This window comes from Calypte anna, chromosome 2 (genome assembly GCF_003957555.1).
Source record: "Calypte anna isolate BGI_N300 chromosome 2, bCalAnn1_v1.p, whole genome shotgun sequence".
Lineage (NCBI taxonomy): Eukaryota > Metazoa > Chordata > Aves > Apodiformes > Trochilidae > Calypte > Calypte anna.
The window spans coordinates 27594759-27621015 of record NC_044245.1 but is presented as its reverse complement, the minus strand read 5'-3'; the positions used below and the strand labels follow the sequence as shown (position 1 = coordinate 27621015).

The window sequence follows — 26257 nt, the reverse complement described above, 5'->3', positions numbered from 1 at the left end:
TGGAGAATGGAAATGAAATCATGGTCTTCATGAGGAACAGTAGATTTAGAGTATTGTGATACACTATCAGGGAAAGCATTGTTCTAAGGGAGAGATCATTCCCCTTTTAGATTCTGAGCCCCCACTGTGGCAATATGCCAGCTGTTAACAAAGCAAATAATTAGTGACCATGTATTCAATATATTTTACATTGTGCTTGTAGAGAATTTATAGTCTGCAAATTAGGGGAACATGGTACTGAGCACTTGGTTTGCTTAAAAACCTTAAAGTAGCCACCTCTGTTACTGATTCTACACCTTTCTTTTCTTTTTCCAAAGAAAAATAATTTAGTATGCCTGAAAAATGAAAAACTAAACGGTGAAGAAATTATTTATATACCTTTTGTTCTTTGATATATTTATGAGGACTCAATTTTCATCACAGAAGCAAATAGCAAATTTTATGTATTTGGTTTGAGTCAGTTTACCAAAAGCCCTTTTTGTCTAACTTTTTGGGATCAAATGCATGTAGACTGGAGTTTAAGAGCTTTTCAGATATTTACTGTCTTTGCATGGTGTGATGAGCAGCACTTAACTGTTGGAGCTCCTAACTATGAATACATGTGCTGAAAACTGTGATGCCTTCTTATTACAGCTTTTGCAAGCAAGACAAGTTTCCCATCACGTTCCAATCCTGTGTGATCACGAAGGAATGTCAGGTGTCAGAGTGGTCAGAATGGACCCCCTGCTCCAAAACCTGCTTTGACATGACAACCCCTAAAGGGAATCGTACAAGATCACGGACCATTAAACAGCTCCCTATTGGCAGTGAAAGTGAATGCCCACAGCTAGAAGAAATAGAGCAGTGTGTTACTCAAGGAGATGGTGTAGCACCGTGCATCACGTAAGTTGGTTCATTTCAGTTCTTCCTACACAAAAAGTAAGAATTGCAATTAAGTGTACAGGGCTGGTAATGGAGTATCAACCAATTCATTGTTAAAGAAGTAATAGTTATTAGACTGCACTTTTTTAAAAAAATCTTTTTCTTATTTGGTCCTCTTCTTAAAAGCCTGAAGTCTGCAAATAGCTGCTGTTGTAGTGAAATCACTTGCTCCTCTAAATATAGGAGAAAAAAAATCTAATGCATGTTTTTTCATGAATATTAACATGGAAAAAAATTTTTTCTCTTTAACTTTTTAGAGCTAGCTTTTTCTCTCTTTTTAAAAGAAGAACATTCATGTGTATGCAGGCACAGTCATAGCCATAATAAATTAATTGTATTTGTCTGTCAGTGATCTTTTCCTAAGTAACATTTCTATCAGAATCAGTTTTCCCAAGTGCGTATCTGTTTGCAGACAAAATGTTGAACATAGGAAAGAGCTGAGAAACATCTGTTTAGCAACCAGACTTTCTCAGTGAGACTAATATTCAGCACAATAAAGGCAGGACTGGGCCCCAGATTTAAAGTGGGAGAGGCTAACATCAACAGTAAATAAATTAACTCTATTCACAGTTTAGGAAAAATTACATCAAGCACTTCATGATTCAAGAGATTGCTGTAATCCTTATCAACTAATTGAGACTAATATTAAAGTTCCAACAGTGCTTTTTCTTTATCAGACTGAGAAGATGGTCTGGGGAAAGGTCATTTGATGTTAATACAGTACATACTTTTCATTTAAGAGTTGAAAGGTCATCTTTACCCATCTCCAGTGACATTAGGAAGCAGTTTGCTCAATTTAGCCTTAAAGTACTTGTTGTGTAGAGAATTATGTGCCATTTCTTGCAGTTGGTAAACCTGGTTGGGGTTTTAACTGGGAGACACAGATCTTCTTTCCTGTGCTCTCCTTGATTAGAAAGCTCAAAGCTTCTTTTCATGCATCAGCACCTGGCAGGGAGGCTTCAGTACTGCAGAGCCATCTTCCAACTGCAAGGTTTTTCTGAAGTAATAATAAAAAAAATATGATCATAGTTTTACCTTGATATTCAGGAGAAACTTCTGGCTGTCTTATCAAAGATGAACAAGAGGCTTTTGCATTTTTTTTCTGGGGGGTTGGGTTGTTGTGGGTTTTTCTCCCCTGTTCTCTTCTGGCTCTTATGTTTCTCAGCATGCACATTTCTTTGATATTTTGGCTTTGTTTTGTATAAGTTGTCTAGGTCTAAGCAAATGCTGAGAGTCACAGTCTTGAAAGTTAGCTTATTTGAACATAGACTGTATGTCTCTCTCTATCAAATTTTTCTTACCTCCAATAAAATATTTATATGTGCAGTATGTTTCAAGAATTGAACAGAAAAGATCTTACTAGACAGTAATTATTTTTTAAGTGAAATACTAGAGGGAATGTTTCCACTCATATCAAACCTAACATGTCTCTGTGTGCAAGAAATTATGGAGTTCAAGCCTTGTGTATTAAAAATATTAAGGTGCTTCAGCTTCTATAACATAATACAGTGTAAAATGGCTTCATGATTTGTAAAGATTCAACCAAATTTGATCCAGGTATGGCTGGCGGACCACAGAGTGGACAGAATGCCGCGTTGATCCTCTCCTTAGCCAGCAGGACAAGAGGCGAGGGAATCAGACAGCACTGTGTGGAGGTGGCATCCAAACCCGAGAAATATACTGTGTGCAAGCTAATGAAAACCTTCTCTCCTATTTAAATACCCTCAAGGAAAAAGAAGGTAAGTTTGATTCACTTGCAATTGAGTTAGTGGGAAATCGGAACATTTCATCATTCCGGAGATTCTTTGCAGCTGGTATCTTCTATCATGAGTGCCTTCTTATCTTGCAGGTTGCTGTTCTACATGCTCAGAAAGAACCTGATTTAGATTAAAATACTTAGTTGCAATAGCAGAGATTTCATTCTCTATTTTGCAAATGCTGGTTCCTAGCTACAAATTAATTTTTCTTAATACTTATTGAAAGCCATTTTCCTATGTGAAGAGCGTCTCTCAGAAAGACCATGGGAAGGTCCTAACCCTAGATTTGGTTCCTTTATATACTGTAGATTTCTTGTCTGTCCTTCAGCTGGATGATGAACCTGTGTGGTTTGATGATCAGATGGAATATGCCAGTCCTGGCATGTAAACTCAATATAGAACTGTGTGAAAATATTGCCATATTTTATTCTCAGGGATTTTTTTTTCCCTTTTCTTGACTTGGTCAAGTTCTTAACTCACTTAAGTTCTTTGAGGACTTTAAGCTAATATAATTTCATAGGCTTTTTACCTGTATGGAATGAGAGAAGAGATTATTCTTCATGACTCTTACAGCATCTTACAGAGATTGTTCTTCATGACTCTCATGTACAGCTTCTTGAGAAAGAGAATAGCTCGTGAGACAAAATCTTTATTTTGTTTGACATAATACATACAGAAGAACAACACTTGAGTGTTTTCACAGAATCATAGAACAGTTTGGGTTGGAAGGGACCTTAAAGATTATCTAGGTCCAAGCCCCTGCCATGGACAGGGACACCTCCCATTAGACCAAGCTCCTCCAAGGTCCATCCAGTCTGTCCTTGAACAGGGATGAGGCATCCACCACCTCCCTGGGCAACCTGTGCCAGTGTCTCACCACCTTCATAGTGAAGACTTTCTTCCTAATGTCTAACCTAAATCTAGTCCTCTTCCTGTTTGAAGCTATTAGCCCTTGTCCTACCACTACATGCTATTATAGAAAGTCCCTCTTCAGCTTTCCTGTAGGCCCCCTTTGGGTACTGGAAGGCTGCTACATGGTCTCTCTGGAGCCTTCACTTCTCCAGGATGAACAACCCCAACTCTCTCTGCCTGTCCTCCTAGGAGAGGTGCACCAGCCCTCTGATCATCTTTTTGGTCCTCCTCTGGACCTGCTTCAACAAGTCCATGTCCTTCTTGTGTTTGGGGCTCCAGAAATGAACATGGTAGTCCATTATGGAGTATGTCACTTCTACTCCTGCATACATATGGATTTAGAAATCAGTAATAAATCTAAATGCATTTATCTTGGTAAATTTTATCCTCTACTGTAGCTATTTTGTACGAACACACATTATTTTAAAAAATGAAACAAATCAATGCAGCCACATACTCCAGGAGAAGTAACATAATTTTACAAGTCATATGTAATACAAAATTTGGACCAGAGCTTACCTAACTGCAGTCTAGTGAGGTTTCTGCTGTGGGTTCAAGTTATTCTCAAACTTGCCAAGGAGTTTGTGGAGAATATTAATGCTGACATCCATTTCAGCATGACTGCTCAGATCAGTAGGGTGTGACTTTTGTGCTCCGTGGGCCCCATATCTGTATTTATTAAAGAAGAAGCTTTCAAGCTGCTTCATTTAATGCAAATCAGCTTCTGCCTGAGGGCTTTTAGTAAAGTGCCTCAGCCGAACAAAGTTTAGATGCCCCTGCCTTAGAGTGAAGGAGAAAAACCTCCCAGCTAAGGAAAGGTACCAAAAAAACCCTCAGTGGCAGCTTACTGTTCAGAATGATGATTAGGATTTTGGTAGGCTGTGAAGTCTCGCCGGCTTAGGCGGGTGTGAAATCTGCCCTTATCAGAGTGTGACAGGGCTACACAGAGCCCATCAGGAGGTAATCTCTGCAGGCTCTGGAAAGCTGATTAAAATGTAACTAGTCTTTGGATGCATAAACATGAGAGCAATTTTTCAAGAGCTGAAACTAGGGGTGAAGTGGTTCTTTTTTCAAAACGGAGCTCAGGGGTGTTTTCTGTAGCAGGGGACAGATTTCAAGGAAAGCTGCTTCTCCCTCTCTCCCCTCCCATTTTGGATCCAGTGTGGGCAAGAGTTTCTCTCCAGCCCCTCCTAGGAAGAAGCAAATCAGTGCCTCTAAAGACAATACCATTTGAAAATTCAGAGTAATTTGAGGGTGAGAGCAAGCTGAGGGAGATCCTTGGCAGGTTTAGCCATGGGGAAACGCCTTCATTTCAGTGTAGTTTGCTGTTGGTTGTAGCAAATGCTGTATTGGTAAGGCTGCTTTGAAGACCTCCATTCTCATATACTCATGGTGGCGTTTCCCTGTTATTTCAGAAAGTCAGTCACAGAGCAAGTCGAAGGCTAGTGCTGCACCTCTGCTATCCATCACTTTTGAAATAACAGGTAGGTAAATTAAGGCCTCTGACCTGCCCTTTCAGTCACAAGCATGCAAAGGAGGCAACATCCCTTTTGGTTGAACTACATTGGCTGTATATGTATAATTAACATGTTTATATAGCTTTGAAGTAGTTTGATGTATTTGTGAATCCTCAGAAAATTTGAGATCACTTTGAAAGCACAGGCCTGAACTCAAACTAATGAAGCTCACAAGCCAGTTAGGACACCAGGACAGAGCCCTGCTCCCACTCCTGAAATTTTTCAGCAAGTTACTGATTTTTCCTCTATGTACTGAGCGCTGGCAGTGGCTTCACTGTGTTCAGCACAGTTAATATTTCCAGTCCCTTTTGTAGATTTGAAAAAATGAGTTAGGGGTTCAGGTAGATTTTGAACTTTTAGTACTTGGCTGAACCAGAATCCCCCACAGCACTTAGGTCTGTATTGCCTCTTATCAGAATTTACAGATTTAGGAAGAATAGACAGTGTTGGGTGTAGGAATTAGGCAGCTGACAATCATGTGCTTGGAGGCCACTGTCAGTCTGCCATTTCCTTGCCACTGAGGAAAACAGTTTAGTTTCTATTGACCTATTTAACCTATAAGTCATGAAGTTTCTCTCACAGTAAGCCTATGAGGTAGATTGTGTCATCCTTTTCCAAGAACCTTTAAAAGACTTGATACAGAATGAGGATGGGAGGAAAGTTCCTTTATGAGCATAAATGTATTAACTGTGAAGCCTGTGTGGCAAATGACTAGAAGGAGGAAAATGAAAATGCATCTATCTATGCAGACACACAGAAATTCACTTCCATTGCCAGACTGGTCATTACTGGTCAATAGTCTCCTGATGGTTCCTGAGGAAGAATGGGGAATTTAACATCTCAATAATTGTAGCAAATGCTTGAAAGTAGAGTTGTGTTTTTTCTTTTCAGTTATTTTTAAAATGCACTCATACCAGAAGGTGCTTTACAGGGGGGTAAAATACATTCAGCTAAAATTTTCTAATATAATAGATAATTTGAGAGCTAGGTGATTGAATCTCATTTTAGTTTTAGGTCATTAGCTCAAACCTAAAATTAATTCAAATCTGAATATAAATTTTTGTTAGACGGAAAGAGAAAGAAAGATTTTCAAAATGCATTCACCTTTCTTTCTGCCTTTGGCCCCAGATTTGGTCAAGTTGCTCCCAGAGCCTGCAGTATTATACACACTCTAATCTGCATTCAGCATCACTGCCAAGGAATAAAGACCAATCTTTATTGCTTCCACAAGACAGTAAGAAAGGGCAGAGATAAGACATGGACTTAAACTGGAAATTCCTGCAAACAGCATCATCTTCTCTCAAAGCATCTTTCTAAATATTAAGCAGCAAAAGCTGAATTAATTTATACTTTTTTTTGATGCTGGAAGAAATCCATTTAAATAAAGAGGAGCAAGATGTTCATAAGACACCTAAGCAAGGATTTTTCTTATTGTCACCTCAGAGAAAGAATTCTAAGTAATCCTGGATGAAATGCACCCTGAGTCTTCAACAATGAAAATACTTTTTTAGTAACCTGAAATATAAATGTTTGTCCTATTGTTGAATTCTTTGGCCTTCAAAGTAGTATATTACAGATCTGGTAGAAGGCATTTGAACATAATTTATGTTCCAAGAACAGCATTTCTAAACCATTCTGGCATATTGAGAGATTTATTCATACCATTTGCTTGTTCCCAAAGCACATATTTCTTCTCCTACACTCTAAAGAGTGATGGAAAAGGCAGATGTTTTCAGTAGGTGTTTTAATGATAAGTTTATTCAGGAATGTTTGCTGAAAAGACCTAGAATTCTTACTGGAAGAGTACCTCCAAAAAATGGAAATAAGTGTTCCTGTTACTTAAGACAGCTTTTTAAAAGCCAAGCACAATAACAATTCCTCTTATTTAAGAAGTTCAGGACCATCAAATTTATCTTGAAACCAAATGAATTGGAACAGTACCACAGGAGTACCTACTATTGTCATACTCTTTGAAAAAAAGGTCTTGTTGAGTTATACAACATCTGGGATACAAAAATCTACTATTTAAATCTTCCTGATTAAAGGTCTTTAATTTTTTTTTTCTGAGTAGCATCCCAACAGCTAGTGTGATGGCAATTGCTTTATCCTGATGCAGGCTGAAGATAAAGTATTCCCCAGAACACTTTCCCTGATCTCTGGTTCCAGAAGCAAGGCTGCATCTCAGGGGTGTGATTGACCCTTAATTTCAACTGTCTCACTTGGGCAATTCCCCTATTAAATCAAGGTTTTAAAAGTATGGTTAAAAATTACTGGGTTTCTTCTTTTTCTTCTTCTTTTTTTTTTTTTTTTTTTTTCCTAATCAGAAACTGTTCAATGCAAATTCAGTTACAGGCAAATAATGTTTATTTATAGCCTTGTTCTACAAAAAGATATTATGTTGATTATCATGCACATTAGGTGCACGTGACAAGCTTATTGTGAAATTCAGTGTTCTGTCATAAAATTTAATTCCAACATAGCATTATGCAAATTTTGAAATATTTGTTCCTTTATTATTTTCTGTTAATTGGTGTTAATTGGTTAATTCTGATTGGTGAGCTGGAGGCAGTAATGTTGAATGACTATCTGTTATCTCATGCCTTCATTACGTTTAGCAACACAGTGTGAAACTGTGCCAAAAGAGGCAAAATGGAAAACCAGAATAGAGTCAGATTTTTTAATTGTCTTTTCACTCTAAAAAATGAGAATTAAATTCTTTTTCTATAACTGGAAAAATCATCTGCTTTGAAAGGCTGAATAGAAAGAGACATACTTATCTATAAATGAGATCATACTTAACCTCATGTTTATTTTAACATTACATCTATGGTTATTGATCTCATCTTTCAGAAGGATATTTTCTCATATTCTGAACTTATTTCAGAATATGTTTAATCAGAGATCTCTTTCCATCAAAAGAAATTATTTGTAGAAGTAGGAGAAAATTAATGAGGTAACATCCCTGTGAAAATATGCTGAGAGTAGGATGAGAGTGTTTTAAGTTAGTCAATCTACCAAAGTAAATGAATATGGCAGACTTCACTTTGCCTTCTGGCAGATATTCTCTGCTTAGTTTAATATTTTGTCAAATCCCCTATTATGAATGTGAATTAAAATCTTGATTGTAATGAAATGATACTTTTTTGTTAGAGTTCTGTGCCTCAGTTGCCCTCTTATTTGTGTAACCCAGTAATTCAAAACAGAAACTTCTGGAAGGAGCTAGAAGATTTTTGCATTTTCCAGGGTTTATTCATCATGAAAGAAGAGAGGAATATGCCTTCACAGGTTTCTGTGTAGATTAGCAATACTTCAATGAGAATAATAAATTGTCTTGTGCATAGTTTTAGTTATTTTAATTATACTATATATATATATACTCATAGGCAAACCATATGTATCTGAAACAAAGCCTTTCTTGAACTAAAACTACTCCTGCACAAATCTTATTGCTGAGTGTGCACTTGAAGGTTTTTGGAGTAAAAAAAAAAAAAAAAACCAAAACTTTGTCAACATTTTAACTTTGTTTCAGATTATAGCTTAAAAATAATCTTCTAAATATTAATTAACCAGTCTTTTGAAGTTATCATATAGGAGCAAAGGGATTTATACAGCTTCCTTTTCTGGTTGTTAAGTGAAGGCATACTCAATAAGACAGCAGGGCATTGATTTAAACAGAATGCACTGTGAACAACTGTTGTAGTAACATAATCTATCCATTAAATGAAAAGACTAGGTCCAAGAGGGTGCTGCAATATCTACAGTCTTCCTGATTCCCCATAATCGGATTTGGCTCTGTTAATGCAGAGAGTAAACTGACTTCTGTTCCATTTTTTTCAAGACAGGCATTTTACCATCACTTCATCAGATTAAAATGATGATAGCAGCCTTTCTGAAGGCTGGTTCTGTGCACTTGGAGCTGGGGACTGGGACCAGTGGCACATGAGAAATGTGTTGATTTTGTTTTGACAGCCTCAAGACCAGTGGACCGTAGGCTGTGTACAGGACCTCTTCCCAGCACCTCCCAGCTGTGCCACATCCCCTGCCCTACAGAGTGTGAGACCTCAGCATGGTCAGCCTGGGGACCGTGCACCTATGAAAGCTGTGATGACCCTCAGGCCAAGAAGGGTATGTAAAAATTCAGCTAAGCCTTTTTAATGATGATTATTTCATACTCTTAAGTCATTAGGTACCTCTGGCTTAGAGAAACTGTAGAAAATTACTACATAAGAAACCATTTCCTGAATCCATTCAGTTTGGTTATGTTGCTCTGATTATGGATTAAGTCTGTTTCTTTCAACATGCCACCTTGAAAGGGAGAGAGAAGGCTGTTCTTAAGAGACTGATACTGGCTTGGCAGATGACACTGTTTAGAGGCCAAACAGTTTCTCCAATCCAGGATGAGCTTAGGTAGTCTTAAGGAAATTTCTAAGTCCTTGCAAGGGAATATTGTGAAGTTAATTACTGAAAATATTTTCATCGGAACTCTTGGTTTGATTTTCATTCCTTGCCTTTTTGGCAACATTTTTTTTAATTTTTTTTTTTTCTTTTTTGTGAGGGCATTATAAACTGATTTCACCTGTTATTCCATCCCTGCTAGAACACAACTGAGAAAAAGCCCCAAACAAAATGTTTGAGAAATGGCAACCAAGCAGTTCAGTCAAGATTTGTTAGATGAGATGGATTGTGATGCTTAGAAAATGGCTTTTGTCTGCTTCTTGGAGCACATATGACTAGGAGAAATGGGTTTAAGGCAAAGTTTACTAAACAAGCTGAAAACTTGTGATGCTTCTGTTAAGTTCTACCTTCTGCTAAGTTTTACCTCTCTTCTTTAATGAGTTGTACACAATTATCTAAAACAGTGTTGCGCTCACTGTCAGTGGTATATTTTATGCAGAAGAGAAACAGAACTGCTCATGCAGGTATAAATAGATACAATTTTTTTTTTCTTTACATTTTAGAATTGAATTTCTCTGCTCTTTTGTATTTTTGTGGACATTTCAGGTTTTAAACTAAGGAAACGGCGCATCACTAACGAGCCCACGGGAGGAACGGGAAACTGCCCTCACCTGCTGGAAGCCATCCCGTGTGAAGAGCCCTCCTGCTATGACTGGAGAATTGTGGGGCTGGAGGAGTGCATTCCTGACAATGAGAAGCCATGTGGCCCTGGGACTCAGGTTCCTGTTGTCGTCTGCATCAACAGTGATGGTAAGATGCTTTTCCCCATGTTCCATACCAACTGCAGTGAAAATGCTTAAATATATTCCAAAAAGGTATCGGGTTTTGTTGCTTTCAGCTTTCTCATTTCTTAGGACCAAGCTATCTGGAGTAGAAAGAAGTGGGTTTTAGTACTGGTACAGGAGGATATGGCTGTAGGTGCTCTAGGGTCAAGTTCCTTCACCTACTCAACATAGGTTTTCACAGGTTCCCAAAGGGACTTTGAGAAAAGTAAACAGAAAACAGCTATGTTTTTCAGTAGGTCAGACTCATGCCTGCAGTGACTTGACTGAGTTCCCTGATGTAATCCCACTAACAAAGCTGATGCTCTAAGTCTAGAACCAAATAAAGTATAAGTAAGACGTACTGCAGGAAGGATAGCTGGAAGGAAAAGAATAATGTATTTATTAAAAAGCATTGTTTGATGTGTGTTGTGGAGCTGGTTTGACAGCCCATGATTTCTTGCTTCTTCAAAGGTCAAAAAAAATACCATCATTATTCAATTATCCCCTGTGAGACAAAACAGATTTTGCATGACATAGTCATAAAAGTCGATTTTGAAAGCTGCTTACAAGTTACTTCAGTCTGTGGAAGACCCACAAATTAGTCTTGTGAGAATATTCCTTATTCATTAGTAATATTATTTAGTAGTAATATTATATTCTAGAGCAGCGTATGAATTAAAATAATTGTTCTGATTAAAGTGTAGTACTTATGGTAAGGGACTTCTAACTCCCTATAGAGAATTAAGTAAGGGTACACCTCTGATAAGTGTTTAACAGATTCACAAAATATTTTGTCGTTAAACTGGTCTGAAGTAATAAGAATTGATTACAGAGAGATTTAAATCTTGAGCTTTCGTGCTCAAGAATTTGGGTCATAATTGAGTTTTGGGACTTAGAATGGAAAACTTTGAGATAGAATGTCAGCTTTATTTTACTGTATATACATAAGTGAACTGGTAACTATTTTTACAGCTCAGAGATTAGCCTAGAATTACAGTATCCAAATTACTGTATTTTTACTGTTCCTTTCTAAAAGAAATTCCCTTCACAGTGCCAATAATTCCTTGGCAACAATACTGAAACTGTTTGAAATTTTGTTTGTATATGTTTTCAGATTAAAAATGGCCTTTTCCTTATAAACGAGTTTTCCAAAATATTCTCTTTTTCTCTTATTTTTGCTAAAACACAATTTATAAAACAAAAAGAGAAAACTACACTTTCTGCTTTATGAGGTTTCTTTATACTTTGGCTTACTTTAGGCTTCCAGGGGTGGTGTTTGGTCACATGTCTAACTTCTAATTATAGGTATTTATACTGAATATGATTTATTGTGAATATAATAGATTTGGAGCATGGAATCAAGCTACTAGCTTTAAGCTATGTTTTGCACATATGGCATTTTCTATTATGTTTCAAACACATAGATTTTGTCCCCTGCACTGCATGGGCTTTGGGGGTTTTTTGCCAAATTTGACTTGGAAGTCTCCTTATTAACTTTTTTAATCCCAGTACTAATCTTTGTCTATCTATCTTTCTCAATTTGATGTTATATATTGCTACAATTATATGGTATTATCTATTGTCTGTATCAGTAATCTGTTTTAGATGGAGTGAGAAGTCAGGCTTTGGCCATGTGCCTGTCAATCTTTAAGTTACAAGAATTGTGGACACAGCTTCAAAGAAAGGAGAAAACAAATTGCAATTATGGTTTGTTTGGCAAAGATCCAATCACCCACTAAAGTGGGTGTTCAATACCTTTTGACAGAAAAAAAAAGCAATGCAAAAAGCAATGGAGAGTGTGAACTGCCTCAGCTCTTCCTTGAAATTCCTTTTTTCTCTTAGTAAAGATCTGTGATCTTCAGCAGGGATTCCAAATAGCTTTTCCAGTGGCCTCTCCTGAGGAAGATTAGCATGACACAGTGCAAGAAAAGTACAAATTAAGCACCACCAACTTCAATAGCCTCTCCCTCCAAGTTACATCTGCTCAAGCATCTGCTTACTTTGCCTCCCACAGCACCAATCCACTGGAAATCCTGCAAGCATCTTTAAATGCTCTGTAAATAGACACCACCACCTCTTCCCAGGCAACTCCCATCAAGTACTCTGGCCTCCCCACAGCACAGGATACCCCTGGTATCATTCTTCACTCAATACTTTGTGGGCATGCAGATCCTCTAGGCAAAATCTAGCACCTTGCAGTCAGGCAGATTTTGCATCAAACCCTACAGGTGCAAGGTAGCTTGCAATAGAATAAAGTTTGGAGAACTCTTCTGTTGTCTAAACATCATGGTTTATATTAGTCGTATGGAATTTGTGGTATTCAGTGTTATGAAGGACTTGGAGAAGACTAAGTTGGCTGTCTGACTGTAGTTCAGTTAACAGGATAAAATTTCTGTGACAATCATGTGTTACTATAATTTAGTTCTAAACGGAACACAAGGTATTTCCTTCAGTTTTACAGGTAAAAATGACTGAAAGGGAAACAATGTGTGGAAAGCATTAATTATCTACTAAGTTTGATATATTACTGAATTAATTAAACTTAACTAATTTTTGCTTAACAAGGTTTTTTTTTGGGTTGGAGCAAAGTGATTTAAGTATATTAAAACAAAATTTTGTTTTCTTCTTGGGTTCTATTTTATAAAATGAAGAAGTCTGGGTTAGTAATTTCAGAATAAGCATTGCCCTGTAAATTTACTGCTTTAATGTAAGAGAAACCCCCCACTGATTAATATCTTCTGTCCCTGTTGACAGTTGCATCATTCTATATAATTAAACCATATTTAGGTGGGATAACATCTTGACCTGGATGTTTTACCTGACAATTAGACCCAAATTGTGAGATTGTTTTGTATAAATGGAAAGGGTTTCTCTCCAATTTGGTGTAAAGATGAGAGTCATTACAGCCTTTGGGACAATAGCAAACAATAGATTATCTTCCTGTGTTGTTGCTGGAGGCCCACGATTGTCATTCTCTTTCCACAGTGGATTGCAGTAATCAGAATTTTCATTCAGGCTGAAAAAAAAGTGGCAATCAAAACCCCAGGTTGTCATTGCAGAGGCTCTAATGAACTTTGATGTATTTAATTATATAAATGGAACTTCAGTCTTCTACTGGGGAAAGAATCTTTTAAGAATAAATATTCGTAATCTTCCAAGAAATGTTACAAAGGAGCTCCTTCAGGTGAAAAGATAAAACTCTTTTCAGCTGGACAGAAGCTGATCAGAATTCCTCCTTCATATACTTTATTTTAATAGATATCTGTTGCTAATGTTCCATGCTACAGATTAACATTTGCTAATGATAAAATGACTCTTGAAAAACTATATTGTGGTTTATCTATTTCTACATATACCTGTAATATATATGGCAAGCTCACACATGCTCACAGAGATGTGTGTACCTATTAGCTATTACTAAATTTTTAATGTGGTCAAAAGGGTGATTTTACAACAGATGAAACTGCTCTATTTCTCTGTAGCTATGGCAATCTGTGAAGAATACTGCTTCAAAAATATTTCTCTATTATTTAAAGAATTGGGCTTTAAATAATAAATAGTGGGAAAGGCAGCCACTTCTCCGCTTTGCAACAGATACACTAGTGCTACTCATATGTAGAAAGGGCAAAATAAGTTCTGACATACAGATCTGCAAAATTAACTACTTCTGAAAATGCCTAAAAATGCTGATTCTTTTGTTATGATCTTTTACGTTTTTATCTTTCTGCTGAGCTCTATAGCACAGGTACTAGCAGTGGCTGTGACGTCAATGCTGTGCTTCTCATCCTCAAACAGTAACCTGAAATTACTTGCTCATTTGCTAGGAATGTGTAAATAATAAATTGGTTTTACAGCCTTTATAATATACTGGGCTTTGCCCCAGTGTATGTGTTACTCTAGATAAAAAAGATTTTACTTTTAAAAGACAGATTTCTTCCAGACCTCGTTCATACTCACTAATTGTTGGATCCCAATTAGCTCCACAGGCAAAAAGGATGGAGTCATTGCCACCTTCTGTCTCTCAGCTGTGAGAATTGTCTAGCCTTAGAAGAGGGAGCCATGGCAACAGCAAAGCTCTTCCTCTATATGCAAATTCCTGAAACTCTTTGAAGTCACAACATTTTTCCTGAAGTTGTGTAGTCAGAGATGTGTCTTGATGTAGCTGAGTGCCACGAGGTGATGCAGGTCTGGTCTTCCTGAGACTGGAATGCAAATTCAAACCAACCATGGCATCAGTATATCCTGATGAAACATGGGTGGGCTGTGCTGTGCTTGTGTTGTTGAGACAAGACAGTGTTGGTGGTAGTTAATTAAAACATATAGAAGGTAAATTAGTTTGGTAAGTTACTCAGATGTAAAGTTTTCAAACCAATTCGCTTGGCTGCTTTGTATAGAGTGGCCCAAGCACTCTTACTGTCCAATGTGGAGGTGTACATTCCTTTAGTTTCCTGATAAAATCTGTATTTTGTTCCCTAATTTTAGGCTGTGGCTTCGTTTCCTCTCACAATAGGCATCTCATTAAATACATAGAATAAACTTCAGGAAAGAAACTAAAGATCAGCTGATAAACCATTTTCAACTAGAATATTTTGGCAGATTTAAAAACTCACTCTTTCTGTATATTTATGGTTTGAGTCAAAAATGTGCTAAATTACTACCTGCTGGTCTTCAGCTACATTTTGTAATGAGAAACAAGAGATTCTATGAAGGCTTTATACTTGTGCCCAGGTGTATAAACTGTCTACTTCTATTTTGGGGCTATAAGCATTGAATACATAAACCATCAGACAGGTTGTATTTTACAATGATTATTTAAAGGAAAATACCTAATTTTTTGACAGAGTTTTAAAAAGAGTGAAGAGCCAGATTTGAATTTGAATTGTATTGAATTATTGAATTAAGCCTGTAAGAGAACCCAGACCAAAATCTGGCTATTGGTCAGCAGTGAATTAGTAGAAAAATACAGTAGCTAATGACCATTTCTTTCATTGCATACTGCCTTATGCTTACAGGAACTTGGTTATATGGGCATTAGTCATCATTTCCCAATATTAATTTTCTAGATAATGTCATTACAGAATTTATTTGAACTGTTATTTTTTGCCTGACAGCTTTTTGGCACAGCATGTGAGGCATTAAAATCAAATATAAGGCACGTACTTTGCTGTTCACTGGAAACACACTGGGTATGAAATTTACAACCTTTTCTTTGCTTTGACTTGACTTCCCTTGACTTACACTAAAACTACTGAATATGTTTATTTTTATGTTTCTTATATGTAAGAATTTTTTATTAAATGTAGAATACAGTCAGTTTAAAGGATCTTAAAATTTATACTCTCAGGCCATTATGTTTCAGAGTGTTATATTTTTTAGATGTTTCTTTTAAACAAGATTAGCTAAAATAAAGGAATATAAGGAAAAATAGAGCACAGAACTGCTTAAGTTGTCCCATCTCAGTTCTCAGGAAGTTTAATAATTGATGATTCTTCTGTCAATAAAAGGTCACATTTAATTTGTCATACCAATTCCATTCTGTCTCTTATTTTTCCACATTATGAAAGCAGACATATCCCCATTAATTTCCATATAAGCATGGATGCTTTTAGTGTTTGAATAACATGAAAAGATTTCACTATGGGGGATGATTTAAGTACATCACTTGCTTTGCAGAGCTCCTTAACAGTTGGCCTAGAATACAATGTGATGATTTTAATTGAAGAGTTAAGTAAAACAAAACTGAAGTTTCATCTGTGTAGTGCAATAAACATTTATCACTTGTGACAGTGCAGTGGGCTCATATATGTTTGAAGAGAGTTGCACCTGGTATGGAAAATGCCTGCAGAGACATTAATTTATATATATATATATATATATGATTATATATCATTCAGTTAAAATTAGGTAGGCCAACTTCATTACTAAAATCTTTTTCTTGGGTCATAATTGACTCTCTGGTCAGATGAGGATGAGTTTGCTGGATTTTTCCATGTTTACTTCAAAATGGATATCTTTGCAGAGAAGCTATACTGGTGTACTTAAAATTGGACTTCTAGGAGTAGAATTTACCAGAGTAAGAAGCACAAATTCTTTGGAAATGCAACAGAGTGTGCCATTACATGTTTCATATGATTCCTACTCTTAGTAACCTGCTTTTGTTTTTGATAGCACAACCAGAGGGAAAGGTAGGATATTGCAGAAACTACTTGTAATTGCAATAGGCAAATTAGGAATGGGGGTGGATTTTGGTGCATACATTTTGATTTACAAAATAATTTACATTTGACTTGCAGTCTGCAAAGAAGGAGCCCAATTCTGATTCCAGTCCAAGCGCCATCCTAGTAAGAATACAGAGAGGGATAATTATAGGTATATATCAAAACAGGTTTTTTTAGGATTGTCAACATAGTGCTTTACAACCATTCTGTTACTTCAAATTATGCTGTTACGAAACAAGAAAGAAAGGTGCTTATGGATTTTATGGGTGGATTATAAAACTGGATTTATAGACCCAATATTGATCTTCTGTGGGTTTGGATTTGTGTGTTATGCCCACAGAACAGACTCATAAAATACTTGATATATTTCTACAAAGCATACTCAGAAGAGATAAATTTATATTTAATATTGTTATATATAGTAATAATGTTACAAATTTCTAAGTTAAATATCACTTTATTGGAAGATTGTATTACACAGTACTAATCATTAATCTTTATGATAAAATGTTCTAAGACAGTGTCCTCTCATTAGATTTGATGGGAATCAGTTTTCCATCTGAGAGAAAGAGGTTGCACAGGCCTATTTATATTTCTTGACAATCTTCATGCTAATGGTAAATTTTCTGAATAAACTTCAAAGCTGTAAAACTAGTGTGTTGAGAAAGGCTGACAATTAAAACATCTTCATTAGGCAGTCATGCTGAGACAGAATAAATAAGAATTTTTTTGTTAATACTCCTAACCTTCAGCAGCTTGTTGTCTAACCTTTCTTTCAGATTGTAATTTGTGTTGAGCACTGTTTAATGTAAAACAACTGCCAATAAATATTTGATTTCACAAGATAACTGGTCCATTGGCAACTTAGTGTTAATATTTTGCAATTCTTGTAACTCCTGTGCACAGCACAAGCTCCATCTCTACTGAGTACTTAAGAAAACTTCAAACCAAGAGTAAAACATAACTAGCCACAATGATTGCTCCGAAGTAGGGAAAGGAAGTGAGGATTCCAGTCTCTCCAGTGCTTCCAGTGATCTGCTTAAGATTTTGATGTAGCTGTTGGTAGGTTTTCAGCTACATAATGTTATAGATCTGATGCAGAGGTAAAGGAACAGACTTGTACCTGGGATCTGGAGAAAAGGAGCAAGACAAGAGGGAGAAAATGGTCCTGACCAAACAATGAGGTTACAAACAAAGGAAAAGTAGGATTTCACCCAGTTTTCCTCCAGGCCAGTTTACTGAGCAGGTGAGGAAGTCAGAGGCAGTTCTGAAGTGTCACTCCATGGCAGGGATTGAATTTAGAGAAGGATTCAGTCTGGTGGCAACCCGAGGGAGGATTTGACAAGCATCTGGACAGAGCTTGGCAGAGACATGTGAAAGTGTCAGCGAGGTGACAGACTGGGATTACTGTCTGAAGAAAATAAAGCTGGATAAGAAGCCAGAGAAGGGGAAGAGAGAAGGAAATTCATCACTTCCAGAGCTGGAGCAGGGTGCATCATGGTCTGCTCCTGCTTTTGTCCCCAGCAGAGCAGGAAGTGTCCCAAGTCAGCGTGTAACACACATGCCAGAAGTACTGTCTTCCGTTTGGCTTCTCTTTTAAACTAGAGAACTGGAAATAAATACTATGACAAAATTAAGTATTTTAGGTTGCAAAGCCAAATCCTCAAACATAAGTAAATTAAGGTTGTTTGCCTGATCCTTATGCAAATGTATCAGATGGAAGTCTTTAATTATTTAATTGTGCCTACATGATATTTTCCCCCCAGAACCTGCTACTTATTTGTGAAACGGATATATCTCCTTTGGGGATTAAGTGAGCATTTTATAGTAATGAATGCTTTGTTTTTGAGACAACTGGCCTTAGTTGTCTCATTCTTCAGGGTTTAATTTTGCTCTCCTTTTCCCCAGCATCAGCACAATATTAATAATACTAACCTGTCATATCTTGAGTGTTCTAAAAATTAATGTATTAGTGGGCATCTGATAGCCATGACAGGAAGATATTATAAAAATTATCAAGTCTGGTTTAATAACACTTTAATTGATGTGTGGTAAATAAAACATAGGATTAAGTCTTGAACAAAGAGAATAAAATTAAAAATGCCAAACAACTATTCATTAAGGAGTTTCCAGTCTGTGAACTGTAGGAATAAGGGACTCAGTGGAAAAATAATAAGCATGTGATTATGCTGTTTTAGCAAAAACACATTACAGAAAGGCAACTCCAGTTCTGGTATTTACTGCTGTTTCGTTTCTTGACATAATTTTGGGTTAATTTATGGATTAGCTATGTAAATCTTGCCTTAGGACTTATCAGATGCTTGGTTTTAATATTACTGATTTGAGACATCCTTTATTGATACTGGTATTATTTTATGAATAGCAAATTGCTGCATTAGTGTTTTCCAGAGAAAAATATATTATGTAGAGAGTACATCAAAGTACATCTCTTGTTCTGAATTTCTCAAAAGGGATTAAATTATTTGTATTTTTATTTTTTTGAGAGGAGAAAAAGAAGAAGAATGCTAGCTAGAAGCTTCTTAAATATTGGTAGGAGGCTTCTAGAAAACCAGTGATTTCCTTTAGTAGGGGAAGGAAGCCTTGTTTCAAGGGTACAGCTGGTTTCTCTGAGTAGGTAAAATCTGCAGTGAAATCTGTCAGATATTTTGTGACTTTAGTACATTATCTGGTATAACTTATTAAAAAAGCAGGGAAATTATCATGTTGCTATACTTGCAGGTGCGTTCCTGCTACTTTTTTGGTTTTCATTGTGTGGCAAAATTACTGTATTTCCATAATTTAGCTTAGGTTTATAACATGCAGTGGTATTTGGCTCCGGTTGTTTTCCTGACAGTTCTTTCTGAGAGGTGTGTAGAAGGAAAAATTCAAGAGTTAGTCTTAGTCTTCCATAGAGAAATCAGATCTGAAAATGTTTCCAAAGACCAGATTAATTTACAGTCTGAGCTCCCTAAAGGCATGCATTGGCATCTGCTTGTAATGGTGGAAGTTGGAAGTTGTAATGCAAGTTGGATAAAAAGATGTTCTCCAAAGACTGCATTTTATCTGCCAGTAGTTGGACACAGACAGAAGCCTCCATGAAATTAATTATGAAACTGTTTCTCAGAAATGTGTAAACATGACAGTGGCAGTGAGATCTTTTGCACCTCTTGGGTCCTGTGTCTTAACTGTGATTGAATTGAGCTGTCAGATTACATATAGAGTGACAACCCTTTACTAGCTGTAGCTGGATGAATAATGCAAAGAATATGTTTACAATCATCTTTTACTGCATGAAATAATTTTTTTTACTCTTTTAAAACCCCTTTTGAGTTACAGGTAGATTTAGTGTGGCGAGAGGTGTCAGATATTTAAGAATGTATAGATGTAAACTTGCTGCTAATTCACTTCGGAGTGAAATATTATGTAATTGACAAACTCAACAATTCATCTAATATTCTGTCAGCTGCATGCCATTAGTCAGTCTCTTCAGATGTGGGTTATCCTCTTGCATTAGAGAAGAATAACATTAAAATGTTGGTGGCGAAACTCCAGGAAAATACTTAGTGATGTAACTGCAGTGCTGGAGTATTTATGAATCAATTAGAGATGCAACTTTGTGAACTTTTTAGATTAAGTTTATAAAGTTATCCTCCCAAACTCATCTTTATGCAGAAAATGAGAATCCTGAAGTTCAGGAAAATTCTGGATTTTTAGTGTTTCTTGAAAACAAGGCCATTCAAGGTGGCTGGTTAAAATATGCATATTTAGTAGGAGTTGAAAAGACTGACTATGGTGAGCACTGTCATTCTGCTGACGTTAGTGCAGCTGTCACATTTTTGATGCTACTGTTTTTGTAGCCTTTCCTATTATTTCATTCAATGCTTCTATTCCTAAATCATATCACTGAATGTTAATCTAGTTCTGACCAGCACATCAGAATCATAATTTCTAATCAAACTTTTTATAAATCTCTGGCATTTAATTGCCCTTCCCAGACTTGTTCTTCACTTAATTTTTTGCTTATTGGAGGGAAGGGGGAAATGCCTAAATAGTAATTACAATGAAATACCTGTGAAGCCTTCTTAAAAGCTACAACACTACCTGTCCATCTCTGATGAGTTAAAAAAAAATTATGAGAGTATTCAGTAGTGAAAAAAGCAACAAAATTCTCAGTGATTAATTAATTTTTTTTTCTAAATAAACAGTGCAATGCTATAATAGATGTATATTGCATTTTCAAATTCATGTATTTTAAATCCTACTACTGGCAATATTCAGACTTAAATTTCAAATATTCTGAAGTCTGTCAAAGAAGTGTTTTCCCTCTTAAGCACAATAAAGTTTCTGGTTACGGAAAAATGGAGAAGGTATTTTTTAATTTAAATTTTGAAGTCATAACTTCCTAACTTTTTGCAGCTGCATAAATTGTTGCTTTATTGCAAAAAGTTTATGAGAATGTCCAGCCGTATATAATGGATTCAGCTATATGATTTTACAGTGAGTTGTTGCTTCTGCCAAGTGTTCTTAGAAACACAGTCTGAATTTTCAAGTGATCTCATTGTCCGGATTTGTACTGTGCCTTCTTGTTTCCTTATAGCTCTGTCAGCACTTTTCCCCTCCTTTCCCCTTTCTGCTTAAAATGGCCTATTGGTCTGACGTATTGATCACACTTGGTCCCATGACTGATATTGATTATATTCTCAATGGGACCGTAGGCTGTCATCAAATGTACTTTTTCTTTCATATCAAGATGACGTTTGATTGGCTTATTTGATGCCAGAAGGCAGCTGTGCTTGGTTATGATCAATACACTTGTAGTCTCTGTTCCTTATCATTCTCAGTGAGACTACATTAGCAAATGAACCATGAAAATGCTTCAACTACCTGTCAAGCTGTAGGAAAATCTTACTGCTGTTGTTAGGTAATGTGCAGGTACTCTCCTGGGCTCCTTCCCGGACCACTGTTTCTGTGGTACCAGTCTGAAATGGCATAAAGTATAGCAGATTTTTTGCTAAAGGTAGATCATGTTTCAGGTCTTCTTTACTTTGCCTTGGCTGCATGGTGACACTTAGGAAAGTTGATCCAAATTAACTGCAGAAATAATATTAGTCAAACTTTATTAAATGGGAATGTGAATCCTCTTATTCAGAATTAAGGTGGCCTTAATTCTCCTTGTTAAGAATTTTCTCTTTCATTCAGAATAAGGATAGCCATACAAAATGTTTATACCGTTGAACTAATCTCCTTCAGGGTCCCATTTTAATTAGTTTGGGTTAATTCTTCAGTATTCCCCTCTAGATGACTTTTTTTCAGCAGTACATTATCACTACTAGTTCAGATACAGCCTCTTCATGTTGATGGGTATTTGGTGGTATCAGAAGGAGTGAAAATTCAAGGCTTTGGTGCATAATACAAAAGTTGCACTCAGTAACTTATTCTGTTGTGTCACAGATAAAAAGGCCATGTTACTTTTTAAGGCATAGTTAATGCTGTAAGACACCTTGTGTGTGCCTCCATGTGTATAGGTGAAGGAACTGACCTCATGTATAATTTAATTTTTTTTTTAATTAGGAGCTACACAGGCAGCCAAGTGGTCCCTTCAAACCTAAATTATTCTGTGATTCTGTAAAACTGATCCTGTGGCTGCCATCACCTCTACCACTTTAAAAGCTATGTAAATAAGTACAGAGAGGAATGGAAAACCTTTTTCCATATTTTCTGGGTGAATGTATGTCATTTACTTATCCAACCTGAGTATGTTTAGCAAAGCATAGTGGAAAATAAGAGAGGGGATACAGAAATAAGAGGAAAAGTTTGAAATTGAGTACCACAAAATAATGCTCTTGTTAAAATGACAAAGAGAGCAGAACGGTTGCTTCTACTTTTCTCATCAAGTGAATATTTCAAGCATGAATAAGAAGTTTGCACTTAAATGGAAAAAAAAGTAAAGTGGCTTTCCCCCACCCCCCCCCAGCTACATGCATCAGGTTACTGTGTATTTCTGAGTTAACATAATTATCGTTTATTATTTTTTCAACCTATTGTTAAATCTGGCCAGATGACATGACATTTTACATCAAAAAATATTATATGGATAAAGCACTACTATTGCTTTCCCTGCATTAATTTCCCTCTGTCAAATTTAGACTGTATCTACATGACTGTAATCCTGATTGATGACTTTAATATAAATGAAGGTACATATGTTTTCTATTATCAGACATGACAATGGGATTACTGGAAGCATTAATATAATATCTAACACTGTGTGTTCCTTATTTTTAACCATTCATATCTGAAAATATTTTGGCAGGAAATATACATTTTTAAAATATGTTCTTAAATATTATTTTGGAATTGTCCTTTTGTCGCTGTGATTATTTTGACATAAGGTGTGTTACTTTGAGTTTGGTGATTCCTGAAAATTTGTGTGGTTGAGACTCCAAATGAGCATAAGGACAGATAAGAAATTTTGCAACCAGAATTGTCTTGCCTCTGTAGTAGAATCCCTTTAATAGAATCATAGAATCATAGAATCATAGAATTAGCTGGGTTGGAAGGGACCTCAGAGATCATCTAGTCCAACCCTTGACCCACCGGAGCAGTTGCTAGACCATGGCACTGAGTGCCACATCCAGTCTTTTTTTAAATGTCTCCAGGGACGGAGAATCTACCACCTCACCGGGCAGTCCATTCCATAGCCTAATCACCCTCTCCGTGAAGAAATTCTTTCTAATATCTAACCTAAACCTCCCCTGGCACAACTTAAGACTGTGTCCTCTTGTCTTGTTGAAGGTCGTCTGTGAAAAGAGTCCAGTTCCCACCTCGCTACAGCCTCCTTTCAGGTAGTTGTAGACAGCAATGAGGTCTCCCCTGAGCCTCCTCTTCTTCAGGCTGAACAGCCCCAGCTCTCTCAGCCTCTCCTCATAGGGCCTGTGCTCGAGTCCCTTCACCAGCCTGGTTGCCCTCCTTTGGACCTGTTCCAGGACCTCTACATCCTTCTTAAACTGAGGGGCCCAGAACTGGACACAGTACTCGAGGTGTGGCCTCACCAGCGCTGAGTACAGGGGCAGAATCACCTCCCTGGACCTGCTGGTGACGCTGTTTTTGATACAGGCCAGGATGCCATTGGCCTTCTTGGCCACCTGGGCACACTGCTGGCTCATGTTCAGCTTCCTGTCAATCCAGACTCCCAGGTCCCTTTCTGCCTGGCTGCTCTCAGCCACTCTGTCCCCAGCCTGTAGCGCTGCATGGGGTTGTTGTGGCCAAAGTGCAGGACCCGGCACTTGGCCTTGTTGAACCTCATCCCGTTGGAATCGGCCCAGCTCTCTAGTCTGTCCAGGTCCCTCTGCAGAGCCCTCCTGCCTTCGAGTTGGTCCACACTTCCTCCCAGCTTGGTGTCATCTGCGAATTTGCTGATGAAATATATCTATTAGCTCTCCAATAAACCACTCTCAGGGGGTAACTCATTCCTGCCTTCTTTCTGCATAGCTGATTTTGTGGGACAGCAAACACAGGCTGCTCTTTAAGATGTAGCTAAGGTGTACTGGTAGCATTTACTGGTTTGTTTACAGAGAAGGAGCAGAAGCACTTAGTAACTATTGTTGGAATTAGATTTCTGCATGTATCAGCTCTCAAAGACACTATGTTCCCACTTGTCAAATTTTCTTTTTCCATAAGGTGAATACGTGAGGAAAATAAAAAAAGAAGTTCCTGCTTCTAAAATGTGGTGGTTTGTCACATTAAGGAATATAGTATCTTAACTATGTGATTTTTTTCCTAAAGTGTGTTGAGTGAAAATGTTATTATCTTTGATTTCAGAAACACTGGATATTGTGGGTTTCCTAGATCCAACTCTTTTCCCTTTGCATAGTATTAGTTCCTGTCATTATCATTCATTTTTCATAGCAACTGCTTTAAAAAACAAAACAAAACAAAAACCCTAAATCACATTTTAAAGTTTAGGATTATATTTTGTCTTCCGGTACTTGCATAGTAAAAGAGGAGTAGTCAGTGGCCTTTTCTATATGTTAATGATTTGTATGTGCAGTCATAGTTAAATGTGTAGATCAGGTGAAGGTTAATGTGCTTGTGATATCAAATTTTTCATTGTTGGCTTTTTTTATCATTAATGTTATGACATTCATTATGTTTTTTTAATAAGAGGTCAAATCATATTTATAATTTTTCTCTTAGGAAGGACTAGATTGTAAGGTACTACTTGAATTTCTACACTGAAAAAAACCTACACTAAATGGTCACACACAAATCACCCAATCAAACAGTTTACAATCTTACAGTGTTTTCATATCATTAAACAACTTTCTTTTTTGCATAATGAGCAGATGTGAGAAACTAGTGTATTTGTCTTCACTGAAATCACTGCCATTTCTTCTTAGGCTTCTTAGAAGAAAATGACTTCACAAATATTAACCATCAACTAATTAAGATGTACTTAATTAAATGCAAATGCTACTTAGCAAAAGCAGTTGAGAGAAACGCATGTGATTAGGGAATTAGTAACTGATTAACTGATTAACTCTTGGAGTTACAAGATAGGCACCTAAGCAGTAGCAATGAATGCAGAAACCTCTCTTGGTGAAAATAAAACAAGGAGAAAATACATCATCTTTTCAAATTTTTTTTTGTTGAAAAGCTTTACAGCTGAAGAATATATTAAGAATATAAATTGTAAGTGAATGTTGCTTTATGTTCAATAATTAGAGAGATTAAAAATTACTGAAAATGTTGAAAGTTTATCAACCTGCCTCATGCAGATAGGTTTTTTTGACAGCTGGTCATTTGAGAACTAGAACAGAAAATAATTACGTATGAGGTAACAGTGTTGCTGCTGTTTTCAAGGACACTTGTCATTTTAGTAACATTAAGGCTTATGTTGACAGCCTTTATCTTTAGAACAGATAAGAATAAACACTGTCAAGATGCTGTGAAGGCTTCTGGGATTAATAAAACATTTAAAGTTTCCTAATGTCTGTCAAAGTATGTGTTATATACAAGCACTGAACTGATTCAAGAGGAAAATTGGTCTGTCAGTCAGATACTGTTGCTGCTTTTTTTTCCCCTCCAAATACTCTTAAGATTGTTGGGCTAAACAAGATAATGAATGATGAACTGCATGTAAATATTATTGCTTGCCCTTTCTGTGGCTTATTTGATTAGTTTTTCAGAGATTAAATTCTAAATTCTCCTTACTGAAAAATCTGGGTCAGCCTTTCACACTTGTATATGCATGTTAATTAGAGACAGGCTTTAAGAAAGACAACTCCTCTCAGAGCTCCTCTTCTGTAAGAAAAAACAACAACAAAACAAAGCAACCAAACAGCAAAACAAATAGAATTAAAAAAAAAATATGGCTCATGGTATCAGGCTGAATTTCCATTCAGTAGTTCTGATAAAGGGCAAGTAAGATAAGGAGATTTGAATGAGAGATCACAAGTGCCTGATTGTGCAAGAGGACAGAAGCTGAATGAAAGAATTATGGGCCTACACTTTTTACTATGTATAGTTCACAACCCAGTTCTCTACCTCTTCTGGTTGCTGAAATAAGAAAAATCCACACTACTCCTCCAGCACCAGGCTTTTGGAAGGAAAAGTTATTTTGCTGTGACAGTTCATATCAGGCAGGCAGGATATTTCCTTTTCTGGCAACTTTGGTGACTGTTATTTGCTTAGTGATTGGAAAGGACTACAAC

At 36.7% G+C, this 26257-nt stretch overlaps 1 protein-coding gene across 1 annotated transcript in view; it reads left to right on the top strand.

Annotated features, from left to right (window-relative positions):
• THSD7A (thrombospondin type 1 domain containing 7A) overlaps positions 1-26257 on the top strand; it is a 188824-nt gene that overhangs the window by 89420 nt on the left and 73147 nt on the right. The window contains exons 3-7 of the mRNA XM_030444929.1: positions 634-882; positions 2479-2660; positions 5006-5074; positions 9077-9232; positions 10109-10312. Coding sequence (XP_030300789.1) covers positions 634-882; positions 2479-2660; positions 5006-5074; positions 9077-9232; positions 10109-10312 — 860 coding nt within the window. The remainder of the gene's footprint in view (positions 1-633; positions 883-2478; positions 2661-5005; positions 5075-9076; positions 9233-10108; positions 10313-26257) is intronic.